This window comes from Apteryx rowi, unplaced genomic scaffold, assembly GCF_003343035.1.
Source record: "Apteryx rowi isolate R43461 unplaced genomic scaffold, aptRow1 scaffold_753, whole genome shotgun sequence".
Lineage (NCBI taxonomy): Eukaryota > Metazoa > Chordata > Aves > Apterygiformes > Apterygidae > Apteryx > Apteryx rowi.
In genome coordinates, this window is record NW_020451042.1 from 177,423 (window position 1) to 193,223 (window position 15,801).

At 67.1% G+C, this 15,801-nt stretch overlaps 2 protein-coding genes across 6 annotated transcripts in view; one reads left to right on the forward strand and one right to left on the reverse strand.

Annotated features, from left to right (window-relative positions):
- The window catches only part of MROH1 (maestro heat like repeat family member 1), a 46,325-nt gene extending 43,015 nt beyond the window's left edge, over nt 1-3,310 (forward strand). For 2 of the 5 annotated variants that reach the window (XM_026088131.1, XM_026088132.1), the window contains exons 38-39: nt 854-919; nt 2,577-3,301. In XM_026088131.1, the coding sequence (XP_025943916.1) occupies nt 854-919; nt 2,577-2,662 (152 nt within the window). In that variant the 3' untranslated portion in view covers nt 2,663-3,301. Of the gene's footprint in view, nt 1-853; nt 920-2,576 lie in introns of all 5 variants that reach the window. The other 3 variants (XM_026088128.1, XM_026088130.1, XM_026088129.1) reach the window with 3 other exon arrangements.
- A 1,033-nt stretch (nt 3,311-4,343) lies between these two features.
- BOP1 (block of proliferation 1) overlaps nt 4,344-15,801 on the reverse strand; it is a 66,301-nt gene continuing 54,843 nt past the window's right edge. Inside the window, exons 4-16 of the mRNA XM_026088150.1 lie at nt 11,171-11,325; nt 10,745-10,862; nt 10,529-10,630; nt 9,914-10,126; nt 8,695-8,856; nt 8,338-8,418; nt 7,919-7,988; nt 6,843-6,975; nt 6,184-6,364; nt 5,739-6,027; nt 5,387-5,471; nt 4,862-4,969; nt 4,344-4,632 (exon numbers count right to left, since the gene is read on the reverse strand). Of these exons, the coding sequence (XP_025943935.1) occupies nt 4,479-4,632; nt 4,862-4,969; nt 5,387-5,471; nt 5,739-6,027; nt 6,184-6,364; nt 6,843-6,975; nt 7,919-7,988; nt 8,338-8,418; nt 8,695-8,856; nt 9,914-10,126; nt 10,529-10,630; nt 10,745-10,862; nt 11,171-11,325 (1,851 nt within the window). The 3' untranslated portion in view covers nt 4,344-4,478. The remainder of the gene's footprint in view (nt 4,633-4,861; nt 4,970-5,386; nt 5,472-5,738; nt 6,028-6,183; nt 6,365-6,842; nt 6,976-7,918; nt 7,989-8,337; nt 8,419-8,694; nt 8,857-9,913; nt 10,127-10,528; nt 10,631-10,744; nt 10,863-11,170; nt 11,326-15,801) is intronic.

Genomic DNA, 15,801 nt, shown 5'->3' on the forward strand with positions numbered 1-15,801 from the left:
CAGCCCTCCATAGGCGACTGGCGTGAAGATCCGCTGTCTTGCAGAAATAGCGGCCTGCTTGTGGGCTGCACGCAGAGGTGACATGCTCTAACTGGTTTTATTCCACCCCAACCGGGTCCAGTTTATTCCATCGTTTTGCAGGTTCCCATACTCAACTTGCAGCACGTGGCTATGAGGTTGCTGTGAGATTGGCAGTGGGTTTATCTGCCAGCAGAGCTGCCGCAGCTCTGTGCTGTCAGCGCAGAGCGTTTCTTGAGTTGTTGCTGTGCCACAGCGCGTTCAGGCAAGGGTCATCCAGCGGAGTTGTTCCTCGTACTGTGGCCGTTCCCCTGTGAAATGGTAGCAGCCATAAAATGCAGCTACATCCTGGCACCAAGGGGCATCTGCGGCTGCTCCTGAAGCATCAAGCCCATCTCTGTAGTTGCTGGTTCCCTTTTGAGGTTGGGCAAYGATGCCCAGCCTCACCTCCACCCGTTTCGCACGCGTGAGGTCGCAGGTGGTGTAACGCTACGCTGCGTTCGGCAGAGACCCTGAAGAGCTCTTGCACCGGCTGAACCGCGGTCCGAATCGCCCGTTAAYGCTTTGCAAGCAAGAAGCTTTAGGAGCTGCAGCAGGGAGAAGATCTGCCCCCTCTGCCCTCCTGGCAGGGGTCTCTCGGGGGCGCGCGCTGTGCGGGGCGTTGTGCGCACAACATGTAGGACGCTCCCCGCGTGAGCCGTGGCGACGCCGCACAACACATTAATGGCACCAAGGAGCGACCCGGCACCCAGAGTGCCTCCGTTACCTCTTTCCTCAGATTTAGGGATTCTTGGTGGGATCCAGACCAAGCCCTGACTGTGAAATTCTTCCTCAGGCTTTCTCGTCCTGCACGTGGATGAAGACCACTGTCAGCAAGTGGACCTGGACCAACTCATTTCCTGTGAGTAGGAGTCATTCCCCSCTGCCTGCTGCCTCCTTCCAGGAGCTGTGGGCTCGGAGAGCTGTGCGGCCGGGCCGTGCTGGGGCTATGCTGCCGGGCAGGGGGCGAGTGAGCCGCTGGGAGGCGAGTGCCCCCCGCTTGCGGGGCTTCCCGGGACGGCTGGGCCTGTGCAGTGCTGCCCGCAGTGGCAGCTCGGGGGTGCACGGCGCTGCCTGCAGCAGGAGCTCAGGGTGCACGGTGCTGCCCCACGACATGCATCTGAGGGTGCACAGCGCTGCCTGCGGTGGGAGCTCAGGGGTGCACTGCATTCCCTGCAACGTGTCTGGGGGTGCATGGTGCTGCCTGCAGCAGGAGCTCAGGGTGCACGGTGTTCCCCGTGGTGGGAGCTTGGGGGTGCACGGTGCTCCCTGCAACGGCAGCTCAGTTGTGCATTGCACTGCCTGCAGCGGGAGCTCAGGGGTGCGCGGCGCTGCCCGCGACATGCGTCTGGGGGTGCACGGTGCTCCCTGCAGCAGGAACGTGGGGTGCACAGTGCTCCCCGCAGCGGTAGTCTGGGGGCGCAGGGGGCTTCACCATGGCAGGAGTCTGGGAGCGCACGGGGCTCCCCGCAACAGGATTTTGGGGCTGCACGGCACTCCCCATGGCAGGAGCTTGGGGTGCATGGTGCTCCAGCACGGTCCAGTGCTGGGGGGCTGCAGTTCTCCTCGCGCCTGCGACCAGTCTGGGGCGCAGAGGGGCCCTGGGAAAGGCCACGGCGCCCGGCGGAGGTTGGTGCCCGTCGTGGCCCCTGCCCTGTCCTCGCGGAGCGGAGCAGGGACGCACCGCCGTGGGGTGCTGCGGCCCCGGGGTCGGCAGTAGCAGGCGCAGAGCCCCACGCGCCGCCGTGCAGCAGCAGCCTGGCCGGTGGCGCTGGCCCGGGGCACCAGGCCGGGGCTCACCCGGCATTTGCAGGGGCTTAGCGTAAGCAGAGGGGCCTTGCAGCGCGCGCTTGTAACGCGTTAACTGTTAAAAGGCAGAGTTAAGGCTCGTTATAAGGGGCTAATAAAAAGTCAGATTGAAGCTGGTGGCATTTTGGAGCAGAGTTAAGTAATTTTCCTGGATTTCAGGGATTTTTTCCCTGTCACTAGTGACCTCATAGTATATAGTAATGCATGGAAACTTTCGGATTGTTCCAAGAGAGCTTAAAAAACACTAAAAAAGGAAAAACTATCTTTCCGTTGGCTCCCTGAGCCCTTCCAGAAGAAAGAGGCCTGTCTGTTTGAAACAAGTGAAAGCTAATCTGCGGGTGGGTGAGTAATAGCTGGAGGGAGCAGGCGGGTTGGGTTGCGCGAGCTTCCCGCGTTGCGCGGATTAGCCGAGCGGGGTCTGGAGGGCTCCGGGCTCGGGGCAGCCCTGGGACCGGCGTGTGGGGAGCCGGGCACAGAGGGGCTTTGCCGGGCCGCGCTCAGGCGCCGGGTAAACAAACTACTGGAAAAATAGTATTATGCTTTTTACTGCTAGGAAAAACTACCTGGATTGTTTTCCCGCAGCGGGGAGCGGTTCCAGGCGTTAGGAAACAGTGCTGATAGAGGCGGCTTGGCCCCGCGAGCGGCTGCGGAGCCCCCGGCCCCCGGTGGTGCCGGCGCGGGGGCCCCAGCTCTGTGCTCTCCCCTTCCAGCTCTCAACCTGCTGCTGAAGGACCCGGCGCCCGCCGTGCGCGTGAAGGTGGCCGAGACGCTGGGCCGCCTCGTCCGCATCCTGTGAGCCGCTGGGCGCCCTGGCTCCGCCGCAGCGCCGTGACGCTCCTCGCTGCCCCGCTCCGGGCACCGCCACGTCTTCCCGCACCCCGCCGCCTCCCCGGGGAGCCCCCGGCCCCGCTGCTGCCCCGGCTCCCGCGCGGCTCCCGGCGGGACGGGGACCGCGGTGACTTAGGGGCTGAGGCTCTGGCGGGGGAGAAGGGCCCCGGGGGGCTCAGGGCTGCGGCGCCCGCGCTGCCTCCAGCCCTGGTCCCGCGCTGCTGCCCGCGGCCGCTGCACGTGGGGCCCCGAGGCCCCCGGCGCTGCTCCATGAATGTGACCATCCTCCCCCCCCCCCCCCCCCCCAGGGGACTGTACATAAACTATTTTTAAATAAAGCTCTTTGCTCCTCACCGCCCGGCGCTGCAGGAGTCTCACTGGGGAGCGAAGCTCATGGCCTGACCCCCCGCYGTCCCGCGGGGAAACCTCCCGGCCACTGGTCTCTGTGCCGGCCGCATCCCGTTGGAGCCAGGGCTGGGGGAGCCCAAGCCGTCCCTGTGCAGCGGCTGGGGGCTGGCGAGCCACACKGAGCCCGCGGGGCTCCGCTTCAGCTGGGAGCTGAGGCTGGACACAGCTCAGCACTGCCATGGGGGGTGGGGAAGTGATGAAGGGGTTGAGGGGGGAGCCCTCAGCCCCCCCCCCCCCAAATTCCTCAATGGGGTCTCTGGGTTTAAGGAGCCTTGTGAGCTGCTGGGGGGGGTGGCATGGCCTGGCCCAGCACCCTSCTCTAGGCTCCTCTTGTGTATTTTCCCCTCTGGGCTCTGATGCTTTTCCAGTTCCCAGCCCTGTGCTGCTTCCTGGGCTCGTGGTCCAGGGGAGGGAATGACCTCGGAGGGCCGGACAGAGGTCCCTGCGGACCAAGGCCTTGAGCTCCTGCTGCAACCCAGTGGGGCAGGCACAGCCCGGTGCTTGAGCTTGCAGAGTCAACTGGAGCTGTGGTGTATCAGTAGGGCTCAGAGTGAACAAGCTGGGAGGAAAGAGCTGCTTTTCTGCCCCTTAGCTGCCAGCAGTGGTTTATGCCCTGTGCTGCAGGGGGTCGAGAGGCCACTTGGGGCCTGGCGGTGGCGGGTGTCCTGGCGGCCCTGGCAGGGTGCGGTGGCGCCCACAGGCTCTGCTGCTCACTCGGGCCCCAGCTCTGGACGGCTGCCGCGCCGTTCCCTTGCGGCTGCGCGTTCCTGCAGCCCTACCTGCTCCCTGCACCGTGCAGGCCCCAAATATCTTGCAGCTCCTGCGGCCTTTCAGCCCTGGCGGCGGCGGCAGGATTCCTGGGATTGCTGGGCAGGGAGTCAGGCTGCGCCCGGGCTGGGGCCGTGCCAGCCCCGCGCGCCTGCCAGCCTGCCGGGGGGACGGGGCGGGGGGGGAGCCGGCCTTTTTCCACTTGTTAAAGCTCCCGCCCGGGCCCCAGCGCTTTACCGCTCAGCCCCGTCCATCCTTCCACCGCTCCGTCCCTGCCTCCGTGCCCCTTCCTCCCTCCCCTCCGTCTGGCAGCCTGGCTGGGACAAGCGATGTGCGGCACTGGCGGGGCCCAGCCTCCGCTGCAGCTTTCCAGCGGCACCGAGAGGTTTTAGCGAGTCCGTGTGGCCCCGGGGCGTCAGTCCGGCCCCGGCTGCGGCCGCGCTGGCGGTGCAGCACAAAGCGACGCAGCCCCAGGACTGTATCCAAAAGAAAGAGTTTAATGAGTCCGTGTGCAGCGTCCCGGTGCCTGCGCCGGCCCCGTTGGCGCTGCCGCGGCCGGTGCTGCCCCTCGCCTGCAGGGAGCCCGTGTCGGGGCGCCGCACCGGCAGCTACGTGAAGAGTCGGACGGTGCCATCAGCACCCGACGAGAAGACCCAGGGCTGGGTGGGGTGGAAGAGCACGTCGAGGACGCCCAGGTCCCACGTCAGCGCGTGGCCCTTGAGCACCTTCACGGGCACCAGCAGCGGGTTCTGCAGCAGGTCGCTGTGTTGGAGGAGAGCAGTCAGAGCGGGGCTTCGGCTGCCTCCTCCCCACCTCCACCCCCCGGGTGCTCCCATGGGGTCACAGATGCCCCCCACATCCCAGCATCCCTCCCGACACTTGGGGCAGCACCAGCCCCTCCTCCAGCAACCCTTCGGGGCGACACACACTGTGCCTTGCCGGAGGACACAGCGCTGGACGACAAATCCCCGCGGACTCCCCCGCCACGTACTTGTAGACCATGCCGTGGCACACGATGACGCTGCCGTCGTCGGAGCCCGAGGCGAAGAGCGGGTAGTGCTTGTGGAAGGCCACGCTCCTCAGCGCCTTCTTGTGATGCCTGCAAAGACCACGGGCCGTCACGGGCCGGGGAGGACGCCTGCCCTGCAGCTGCGCCCTTGCCTGGGCGCCAAGCGTTACAGATCCCAAGCTCTGCTGCAAGCGACCTTGCGTATGGGAGGCTGGGGAGCAACTGGGGCAGACTGGGAGCCGCTGTGGGCAGCTCTCAAAGCAGCCCAGCACTCACTGTCCTCCCACCCTAGCTCGCCCAGGACCTGCGAGACGCCAATGTGCTGGGGCAAGGACGGCTGCTCCTGGGACCACCCGATGGGGTCCGTCTGGTCCTTCCCCTGCAGCCAGGTCCCTGGAGAGGGAATATCCCTGGGAACAGGCCCTGGAGGAGCTCTGGGGCTGTGGGGCATGGCTAACCGGGAGGACCTGCGCATGGGGAGCCTCCCTGCAGGGCTTGGGGCCTCACCGCAGCAGCTGGTAGGGTCTGGTGGAGAGGTCCAAGTCGAACCAGGCCAGCTTGCTGTCGTAGCTGCCGCAGATGATGTTGTCGCCTGTGAGAGGGAACAGGGTGTTACCGAAGAGTCACCAGCAAACTCGCACCACGTCCTGCCAGCACCAGGATCTCCCAGGCCCTGGCTGCACCTCCGACGGCCTGGACTGAGTGGGATGCTCCATCCTAGCTTGCTGGGTCACCCTGAGCCTGCCACGTCCACGGAGGTGCCAGCTCGTGGCTGGGCATGCCTGAGGCAGGCACAGCTTGAAGGAGCGGGGTGCAACAAGGCCCAGCAGCTCCTCGGGAGAGCACACAGGCCACGTACCTCCAGGGTGGATGGCCATGCTGGACACCCACTTGCAGTTCGTCATCAGCTTCTTGGTGAGCTCCTGCTTGAGGAGATTGTAGACGCGGACGTAGCGCTGCGTGGCCACGAAGAAGTAGGGCCGGATGGGGTGGAAGAGCACGCACTGCACCAGCCCCTTGCTCTTGCGGAAGGGGTTCTGGCTCCAGCGCTTGCTGGTCTGGTGGATCAGCACTTGCATGTTGCTGTTGTCAGCCAGGACGCTGGCGAAGTAGTCGCCTTTGCCGTGCCAGGTCACCTGCTTCACGGGCTGCAGAGAGCGGGGGCGGGAGATGGTCACTGCCAGTCGGGACCCCGTGCCGGGGGACCAGCTCCCTGCACCTGCAGCGCCGGGGCTCAGCCCAGGGAATCACCCGCCCAAGCATCCGCTTCCCAGCAGCTCCCTGCGAGGCCTCCCCGTCCGTACCCGGCTATGCTGGATGACCAGCCGGATGCCCTTGCCGTGCTCCTCGGTGGTGGCAGCGACCCACTGGACGGGCTGCACCCGCTCCTCCTCCGGCGCCACGTAGGACTCGAGCAGCTGGTCGGTGGCCCCATAGAGCAGCTTGTCGCCGAGGCTGGGGTTCACCAGCAGCACGGACTGCTCCCTGCAGCGGGGGAGAGCGCACGGATCAGGGCTGGGCAGACGCACGAACCCCCTTGGCAAGCCCTGCGGCGTCACGGGATGGCCCCAGCACAGGGCCAGGGCGGCAGGGAGGGACACGCGGGAATCCGCGAGCCTGCCGGGTCACTCCGTAGGCCAGGAGCCCTCAGGCTGGAAAAGAGACAGGTGAGGGCTCTATCATAGCCTGAATGTACCCGGCCAGGATGGTGGGGACTGCCTGATCCCTCCTCAGCAAGAACGAGGGCCACCAAGGAAGCGGAAGGCAGGGTCACCACAAGCAGCGACGGCTCTGCTCACAGCAGGCCGCGTGGATGGCCTCGCTGCAGGGAATGCGAGCTTACAGACATGCCATGGAAGCTGGACAGGCTTTGGAAGAGGGAATCCAGCAACCCCTGTGGCTCAGGAAGCTCCTGAGATGCTGATGGCTGAAGGATGGAGACTATATCAACCAGGTCACTCACACGGCGATGGCCACCAGGCGGATGGTGGGGTTGGGGTTCCAGGCGATGCTCTTCACCACACCGGCCAGGGGAAGGGTTTTCATGCAGCGAGCCGTGCTCACCTCCCAGAAGCGCACCGTGCAGTCATCGGAGCCTGTGGGACAGGACGGGATGGGGCTGGGCCTGCGCCAGGGTCGGCACGGCTCATCCCGAGGGCTCTGCCGCCGCGGCTCCGCACGGGGCAGAGGCCTGACCCTGCGTGCAGCCTCGGGAGAGGAGCAGCGCAGGCTGCGGGAGGGATGCAGCAGCCTCCCCTGCCCGACGCAGGCTGCGGCGCCTGATCCCGGCACAGCTGCCGTGCTGGCAGCCTGCCCATCCCAGCCCCGGCCCCGGCCCCGGCACGGCCCGTCTCGCTCCGAGAGCGCAGGCCAGGCTCCCTCCCCGGGCAGGCAGCCGCGGAGGCGCTGGTGGCGGAAGGAGCAGGTAACCTGCAGCGCATGYGCACGTGCGTGTGTGTCCCCGCAGGTCGGGCTATTTTTAACGCCTGAGCTCAGCCGCTTTCCCAGCCGCGGGCCAGGAATTCCACGTCGYGCAAGGGGCTGACGACGCGGGCCACCGGGAGCTGGCAGCCTGGAAACTCGAGCGCTATAAAAAGCACATGTGCCTCGCGGGCTATTAAACTGCCATCTGCTCTCAATCTATCTGCAGCCTCCGGCCGGCCGCTCGGGGCTGCTGCGTTCACTCTCCAGCCTCACTTTCTCCACTGYCGAGTGGCGGGAGAGATGGCAGGCTCCTGGGTGGGGTCCCGGAGGCGGCTGGAAAAACCTGCTGGAGGCAACGCTCCTTCCCGCGGGCTGCGCGGTGCCGGCTGGGGCGGCCGAGCGGCTGCCGGGGACGGGTGCTGGCAGCCAGGCTGGGAGCCCGGTGCACCGGCTTCTCCCGCAGCCCCGCGCCGCCGAGCAGGGATCCCCGCGCCTGGCGGCTCTCGCCCGTGCACACGCCGACAGCCCGGCTCCCCCAGCGCACGCGGGCGCAGGGTGCCGGGGCCGGGCCAGCGGCACGTCCTGGAGCCCCCGGTCCGGGGCGCAAACCCTTACCTGACACCAGCCACTGCCCACCGGGGCAGATGCTGAGGCACCGCACCAGGCTGCTGTGCCCGCGGTAGACCTGGGGAGGGAGAGGGGAAGCAGGTGAGGGTCCCCCCCGCCTCCGCTTTTGGGGGCCTCCCTGCACTGCCGAGGCAGCAGCGAGGAGGGGGGAGGCCGGGGAGGGGGGGGTTATCCATGTCTAGAGGAAGGCAGATGTCTGCACCCCACCGAGCTCCCCCCTGCTCTGCCCAGCCGTGGCGGCGCTGAGCCCGGTGCTGCCCGTCCCGCAGCAGGCAGGGCCCCACCATGGCCAGGCTAGTGGCCACGGGCCCGGGGACGTGCCGCGTCCGAGCAGGACCAGCTGGGGCACCTCCTGCTCCGGCCAGGGCATTCACACGCACACACAGACGCACACGGCGCCGATTTACCAGGGCCTGGGTGGTGGGGAAGGGCTGCAGGTCCCGCGGCTTCGGCAGCTTGGGGATAAGGTCCTCCGGGTCCACGTTCACCTGCGGCAGAGGCAGCTCGTTAGACACAGCGGGGACACCGGGCCGTTCCCAGCCCCCCCGGCACTCCGCCTGGGCCGGAGCTGCTGCCCCGCGCACGCGCGGYGTGAGGATCACGGCCCCCGGACAGGCAGGAACGGGGGCTGCCGAGGGTGCGGGGCTTCAGGGTGGACCGGGCACAGCGCTTTTGCCAGTGGCAGCCCCAGCTCGGTGAGCAGGACCAGCCCGCGAGGTCTCCAGGACAGGGGGACGCTGGGGGGRGACGTGAGGGGCTCTCACCCGCATCTTCCTCTGGCGCGGGCAGAGGTAGAGGTCCAGGCAGCGCTCAAAGCGCTCGTGGATGAAGCGGGAGTAGGCAGGCACTGCCCGCAGGCACCGGTACTGCCGGGGCACGAAGTTCAGCTTCCGCTCGGCCGGCTCCTGCTGCTCCCAGGCCAGCTTCTGCGGGGCGGAGGGCAGCCTGGGTGAGCCGCGCGCGCGCACAGCGCTCCCCAGCACCGCCAGGTCTGGATGGACCCTCCTGGCTGGCCAGGTCCTGCCACCCCCAGCCCCGGCACATCCCCTCCCGAGCCGAGAACCATCCCGCAGCCGGTTTCTGGCCTGCCTCACTCCTCCCTCGGAAGCGGCGCCAGGAGACAGGAACCGCGTCTGCCCCCAGCACCTCCATGTCTGTCTCTAGCCAGGTCCTCCTCGGCCTTCCCGGGTTTTCTGCCCAAGACTAGTGCCCTGTCCCCTTCCTGGTGACCCCACGCAGCCCCTGCTCCAGSCTCAACGTGTCTCTCGCAGCAAGCCAGGACCTAGGTGAGGTCTCAGCGGCACGGCACAAGGACACCCCTGCTTCCCTCTCCTGCCTGAGGTCGCTAAAGTCCCGTTCACCTTTCTCAGGTACTTGGGACTCCCCGTATGAGCTGCGGGTCTGTTCTCTCTGAGGACTGTGTTTTCTCTCTCCTTCCATAATGTCTCTTTTCTCAGGGTCTGTTTTGACCATGGCAAGCCCTCGAGGTTGGACCAACAAGCTGGCAACTGCCCAGATCCCCAGATCACACATTTCCTTCCCAACTTGAGCAGGGGCCCTGCTTTCGCTGCTGCTTAGTCTCCTGGCACGCTCCCAGCTCACCAGATGATCACGAGCCTGGCTACCGAACCTGCAATTTCTAGTGAAATCCAGCGCTAGTTTAGCTTGGAGGCTGCACCTTGCTGTCTACCTTGACGCCCTCCTCCCTGCGCGGCAGCCCCCGCTTCTTTTTTTACCCAAGCGGCTGAAGAACCTTTGCTTTAATATTTCCTTCGCAAGGTCTCGACTCAGCTCGACATAATGGCAATTTTCATGTTGTCTCTACGACGCACCTCGGAGATGCAGCATTTCCCCACGCCCCAGCACCCGAGCTGCCCTCACTCAGCACAGCCCTTCTTGCGCCCCCAGCACCTACAGAACCCCCCCCCCATACGCCCAGCGCTTTCCTCCGCCGGCTGCTGACCCCTGACAGCTGCCCCGTACCTCCTCCTCGCTGGGCAGGTACTCGGGTGGGGGGTTGTAGGACTCCTCATGGCCAGGAAGCTTCATCTTGGGGGCTGGGACGTGCATCTTGTGCCGGCCCAGGATGGAGTTGGGATCCTCGTGGGCCCAGAGGTCGTAGTAGGAAGGTGTGTCCTCCTTGGGCTTGCGGGGCTTGATCCAGCCCATCTTGATGGCATGGACTAGCTTGGAGACCTGTGGGGCAGGGACAGGTCAACCCCAGGAGCCGCAGCACTCTGCGAGCTTGGGGAGCAGGATGCGTGTGACGTGAGGAGGGACGCTAATGCCTCCGAGGCAGCGCGCAGCTCTGCAGACCCGTGTGCGGGCTGCAGAGGACTGGAGGCCTCGGCACAGCTTTGTAGTGCACGGGAACCGCTGCAGCAGGAGCAGCCACCATGGGGATGGCGGTGGATGTGGGTGAGCCACAGCACGGATAGAGACGGGCTGCTGGAGACATCTGAGATGGGAAAGCGGCCGCAATCACCAGCCTTCAGCGCTGCTGCCCACGCGGGGACTTCAGTCGCAAGGCCTGGAGCTCGGCTTTGCGCGCCCAGCTCCTCTGGGCCAGCCCATGCATGATGCCATCAGACCTCTCACCTTCTCCTTCTCGATAAGGGAGGGGATGAAGCTCCGCTTGTCTGCTGGGCGATTTGTCACAGGGTGGATCATGACCTCGTGGCTGAAGAAGTCAATGGCYGGCTGGGGAGACACAGACCCGGGTGGCTGCAGCGGCTGCGCCGCCCCTGCCTTCCCCACACGGCTTGGGGAAAGCCAGTGCTAGGAGCCACTGCAGAGGGTTTGCCACAGCCCTACCTCGTAGGGATCGAAGTGGACGTCTCCAAACTGCCCCTTCTGGAGCCGGTGCACCAGGTCCACCTGCTCATCTGTCAGCTTTATGTCTGCACCGGTCATCTTGTCCTGGACTGTTCGCCTGCAGGGAACCAAACGAGACAGAGCTAGGGCTGGACTGCAGCGTCCGTCCGTCCGTCCCTTGAAGGTGAACACGAGCCCCACTGCCTTGAGGCTCTTGGCTCCCAAAGCCACACAGTGCCAGGAGTCACATCAGGAGACACCAAGGTCTCTAGCCTGTTCTCTGCACAGGGCTCCCGGAGAGTCGGCGTGTTTTGAGTCCCCACCAGCATGCGTACGGACACGCGCTGCAGGGGCTGAGCGGCACGCCTTGCAGAAGGGCAAGCGGCACAACACGTCGCACGTTGGCGCGTGGCYCTCCCTGCTCACCAGTAGTCGGGGTTCTCCATCTTCTCCAGGAACTTGTCCAGCTCATCCTTGTTTCGGATGGGCTTGTAGATCTTCTTGCCCTCCAGGTCGTAGCCGATGTGCGGGAAGTCCTGGTACCACTCCATGGGGATGTTGCCCACTGTGTTGCGGATATCCTGGGGGAGGGTGGACAGAAAGGCAGCGTGAGGGTGGTGCGAAACACACAGCTCCATGCAGATGCACCCCTGGGTGCCAGAGGGGGAAACGAAGGCCGGGCAGGAAAGCGATGGGCAATCTACCCTCCCTGCTCAGGTACAAGGCAACGCGAAGCGGGGCTGCTCCATGCCCTCGCAGTGGGCGCGAAGCAGCCCCCGATGCGGGCCACCAGCGCCCGCTGCAGCCCTGCAGTGCCCCGGCATCCCCCCGCGGCCAGGCGCTGCCGGCGGTGGGGACGGCATGCGGGATGGGGAAGGAGCCGGCACGGTGAGGGGGGTCGGGAGGGTGATAACTGAACCCCAAAGCTGTGGAGGGATTCAGGGTCCGGCCTGGGAGCATGCGTCCAAGCCTGGTGCTCTGCATGGCTGCGGACAGCCCGAACGCCGGCCCCGAGCTGGGCTGAGCCCCTTCCTCCAGGCTCGGGGAGGAGGGTGAGACGTCCCAGCGAGCCGGGCACCCGGTGTCCTCCCATCCCATCGGAATGCCCCAGCCCTCCCCGGCACGGGGGAAGCAAGCCTGAAGGCAAGCGCCCAGCTGGGCTCRCTCACCGGAGGAGGAAGGCTTGAAGAGCCTTGCACGGCTCCAYGGTCGGAGCCGGGGCGCAGACTCAGCCGAGCCCAGCTCACCCAGGCGAGCGTGGAGCCGGGAGCCGGCAGTCGGCCCTTCGGGAGCTCGTYAGAGAGCAGCCGGGCAGGGGGCTGCGGGCGGTCAGCAGCGCCGCGGCTGAGCGCATTCCTGCGCTGTGCCCTCAGACAGGAGCGCGCCTCACATTTTCCGACCGTCGGCCGCCAGGCACGCTCCCCCGGCGCACGCACGCTCGCACGCCGGCTGCCGCGCGTCCCGGCCGCCTCCGAGGGGAGCCGGCAACCAGCCCCCCTCCCCCCGGGGCAGCTTCATCGGCCCCTGCAGCTGGTGCAGGAAGCATTTTCACGCTGCCCGGAGAGGAGCTCGCCGAGGCCAATGCAATTCTGGCGGCACCTGGGTGTTCCCAGGGGTTGCATGAGGCTCTGGGCTCACTGCAGCCGGTGACAAACCCCGGGAAGGGCTGGAAACCGCCTGCCCCGGGGCCGAGCCCAGCAAGGCTCGGCAAGGGCAGAGCATCGTCCGTGGGGGGGTCCCGCCTGGCCCGCAGCATCTCCCGCGGCTCCTCGGTCTCAGCCGGGCCACGGGACAGAAAGGGGCTGCTGGGGTCGCGCAGGCGCCCCGGGCCGCGGCGGGGAGCGAGAGCCCGCGCTCTCGCCGGCCTCTCCCCAGCGGCGCTCGCGTATACGAAACGCAGAGACGCCGTCCCCAATTACAATGGCGCTGGGAAGAAGGTGTGAAGGTGACCTGTGCCCCGTACACCCCGCAGTCAGGGGTCACCCTCGCCCCGCGGCACCATCTGGTCCCCATAAACACTTGCAAACTGCACAGGGCCTCCCGGGGAAAGGCGCCAGGAGCCCCCTGAAGGCAGAGCCGGCGGGAGCCCCCGGGGCCACGCCGGACCCATCCATCACTCCCCGAGCACACGTCAGCGCAGGACGCGCGCTGCCCCCCCGGGGAATCGGCCAGGAATTTCCCCGTCAGCATCGGCCTCTGGGAAGCCGCCCGCTGTGCGTGCAGAYGCACGTGGCTTTGGGCACGGCGCTTGCATGGTGCATGGTGCTTGCACAGGGCACGGCGCTTGCACGGGGCACAGCGGGAAGCGGCTCTTGGCCGGGCAGGAGTTTGCAGAGCTCAGGTGACGAGGAGGGGGGGGGGAAATCCCTGGGGAAAGCGCCGAGAGCGGATGGCGCTTCAGCCCAGGAACGGCATGGCACGGCGAGGCAAGCGGCAGCGCTGCGTGGCGGAGACAGACGCGCCGGGCGCGCTAACGAGGCCTGYGCTTTTAACGAGAAGGGCCGTGGCGCAGGGAGCTGTGAGCCCAGACTGGGCGTCTCTTCCTGGAGGCCTGCTCCAGCCCAGCCAGGAGCCGCGGACTCAATGCAGGAATCCCTGGGCGAAGCTCGTGCCAGGAAGCCGGACCGGATCGCGACGGTCCCTTCTGGCACCGCAGGCCTGCAACGCCGTCCCCTCCAGCGCCAGCCCCGCATTCCCGTGTTCACGCAGGCGCCGCTGGCCACAGCCCGGCCCGGAGCAGGAGGCGACGGCGGAGCGCCCACCGGCTGGCACGCGCACGCGTGGAATTGCAGCGACAGGCTCGGCCTCCAGGCTGATTAGCAATAGCGGAGAGGGATCCGTGTCCTCCCCCCTTCCGTCCCGCTGCGCTGAGAAAGGAGCACGTTGCTCCCAGACGGGATTTTCTTGACGGCTGCCGAAGCAGCCCGGTAGCCGGGCCCCGTCCCTCCCCTCCCCTCCCGCCACCCACTCGGGTGCTTAACACTTCGCCTCCGGCGAGCCGCGCTCCGCAAGCGAGCGCGAGGGAGTCGGGAGCCCCCGCGCGTGCGGGGCTGCCGTCACTCGGCCTCGCGTCTGGAAGTTGTTCTTGGATGGGCCCTGGGCATTCCTAGACGCACATTCCTGGCAGCTGGAGCACTTCATAGGAAAGATTCTTTGCTTGAAAATATCCGGTCCACGTGGAGGAGAAAGGGGACGGGGCGATCTCAGCCGTCCCTCCCTCCCCACCCTGGAGGCGGCAGGCCTGGGCACTCCGGCAAGGCACATGGGAGTGGGGAACAGGCAGGCAGAGGGATCCCGGGATCGCAGCCGGACAAGCACCGTCCCCGACAGGGCCTTCAGGATCCCGGGGCCAGCTGTGCCAGATGCCCTTCCGCAGGGACGGGGCTGCTCGAGCAGCCGGGACCCTGTGCGGGGCGGGAGGCGTCAGCGGGCGCAGGCTCAGCGCGGCTCCGCAGGGCTGCTCGCCGGGAGCCGGGGCGGAGGAAGGCTTGTGGGAGAGCCCGGAGCCTGGGGACCGCGACGCTGCAAACAGCAGGCCCCGCTGCCCCTGCGTGTTTCAGCCGGGGAGTCTCTCAGCCCGTGCCAGGCCCGGTGCTCTGGCCGGGGTCCCACCTGCGCGCAGGGCTGCTCTCCGCTCCCTGTCCTGATCCGGTGGGAAGGTGCTGCCTCTGCCGCGTGGAGGGACTGGGACTCAGGGAGATGGAGGTGCTTCTCGCCAGGCGGGATCGGGCGGGGAAAGCGCCTGGGGACTGCGCTGGGTAAAAGCTGCTGGGGAAAGCAAGGCCGTTCTTTAGGAGAGCTAAGCAAAAGCAGATGCCTGCAGGAGCGCGACTTTCCGACGCGCCCGTGGTAAGCACCCAGCGCTGCGCAAGGAGACGGCAGCGGCCGGATTTCAGAAGCCGCCGAGACTCCCCATTAACTGTGGTAGCACATTGCAAAGGTGGAAAACACTGGCTAGGAACGCTGACACCCTGCGCGGAGCTCCGGCTGGGAACAGGCGATGGGGGTACACTGCTCACGAAGGGAACGGAGGGGAGACCCGAGACCTTCACAACAGATGGCAATTTTCATTTTCGGCTAAAAGTTAAACCGCTGCCCGTCCACCCAGCGTACAAATAAAGTGCATTAGAAAGCACCGCCGGGCGAGAGCAGTCGGGGGGGGGCTCGGCCCCGCTGCAGCCCCCCCCCCCGAGGCTGCAGGAGCTGCAGCTGCTCCGCCAGCAGGACACCGCCACGGCTCTGACGCTCCGGTCTCCCAGCAGGGACGCGGGGCAGGAGCTGCACCGGGCCGGGAAGCGCCGCTGGGTTCGGTGCAGGTGAACGGCTGCTTGCTGCCGCTGCTGCTGCACGCCGCCGCTTGCCCAGCGCCCCTGCAGGGACGGCGCTTCCCAGAGGGCCGGGCCGGCCGGCCAAGCGATGGTGCTGCCCGCGGCCTCCGGCTCACCTACAGGCAGACGCGTGCGACCGAAGGGGAGCAGGAGTCCGGGCAGCGGTGCTGCGAGCTCCGCCAGCGCCCGCGCAGCAGCTCTGCGTCGGCCCGAGCTCGCATCCTGGCCCAAAACCTCTGGGGGGACCTCCAGGGCACCGGAGCCCAGCGGGCCTCCCCGAACCTTCGACCGGCACAGGCAGGGCGGCCGGATCGCCTCCCCTCCACGGGCATGGGCACAGATGGCACAGCTCGTCTCCGGTGCCCGATCCCCGTGATCCCCTTTGCAGGCCGCTGGCACAGCTCGTCTCCGGTGCCCGATCCCTGTGATCCCCTTTGCAGGCTTTTGGCACAGCCTCCGGACCACGCCGGCTCCCCACCGGACGGGAAAGCGGCCTCAGCTCCCGGCGAGAGGAAGGAGCCGGCCAGCAAGCCTTGCCCTGGAAGGGGAGACCCACCTGGACAGCGCGTGCAGACCCTCCTCTCCTCCCTGGAGCCGGATCCCTGCAGGGCGGGTTTCCCGGGGTCGAAGCCTGCAGAGAGGCACACGTTGGCCCCGTGCGGGAAAGGCCACCCCGAGCCTGCCGTCCAGGAATGAGGGCCCGGCCAGGGAGGGGAGGTCCGGGGAGCG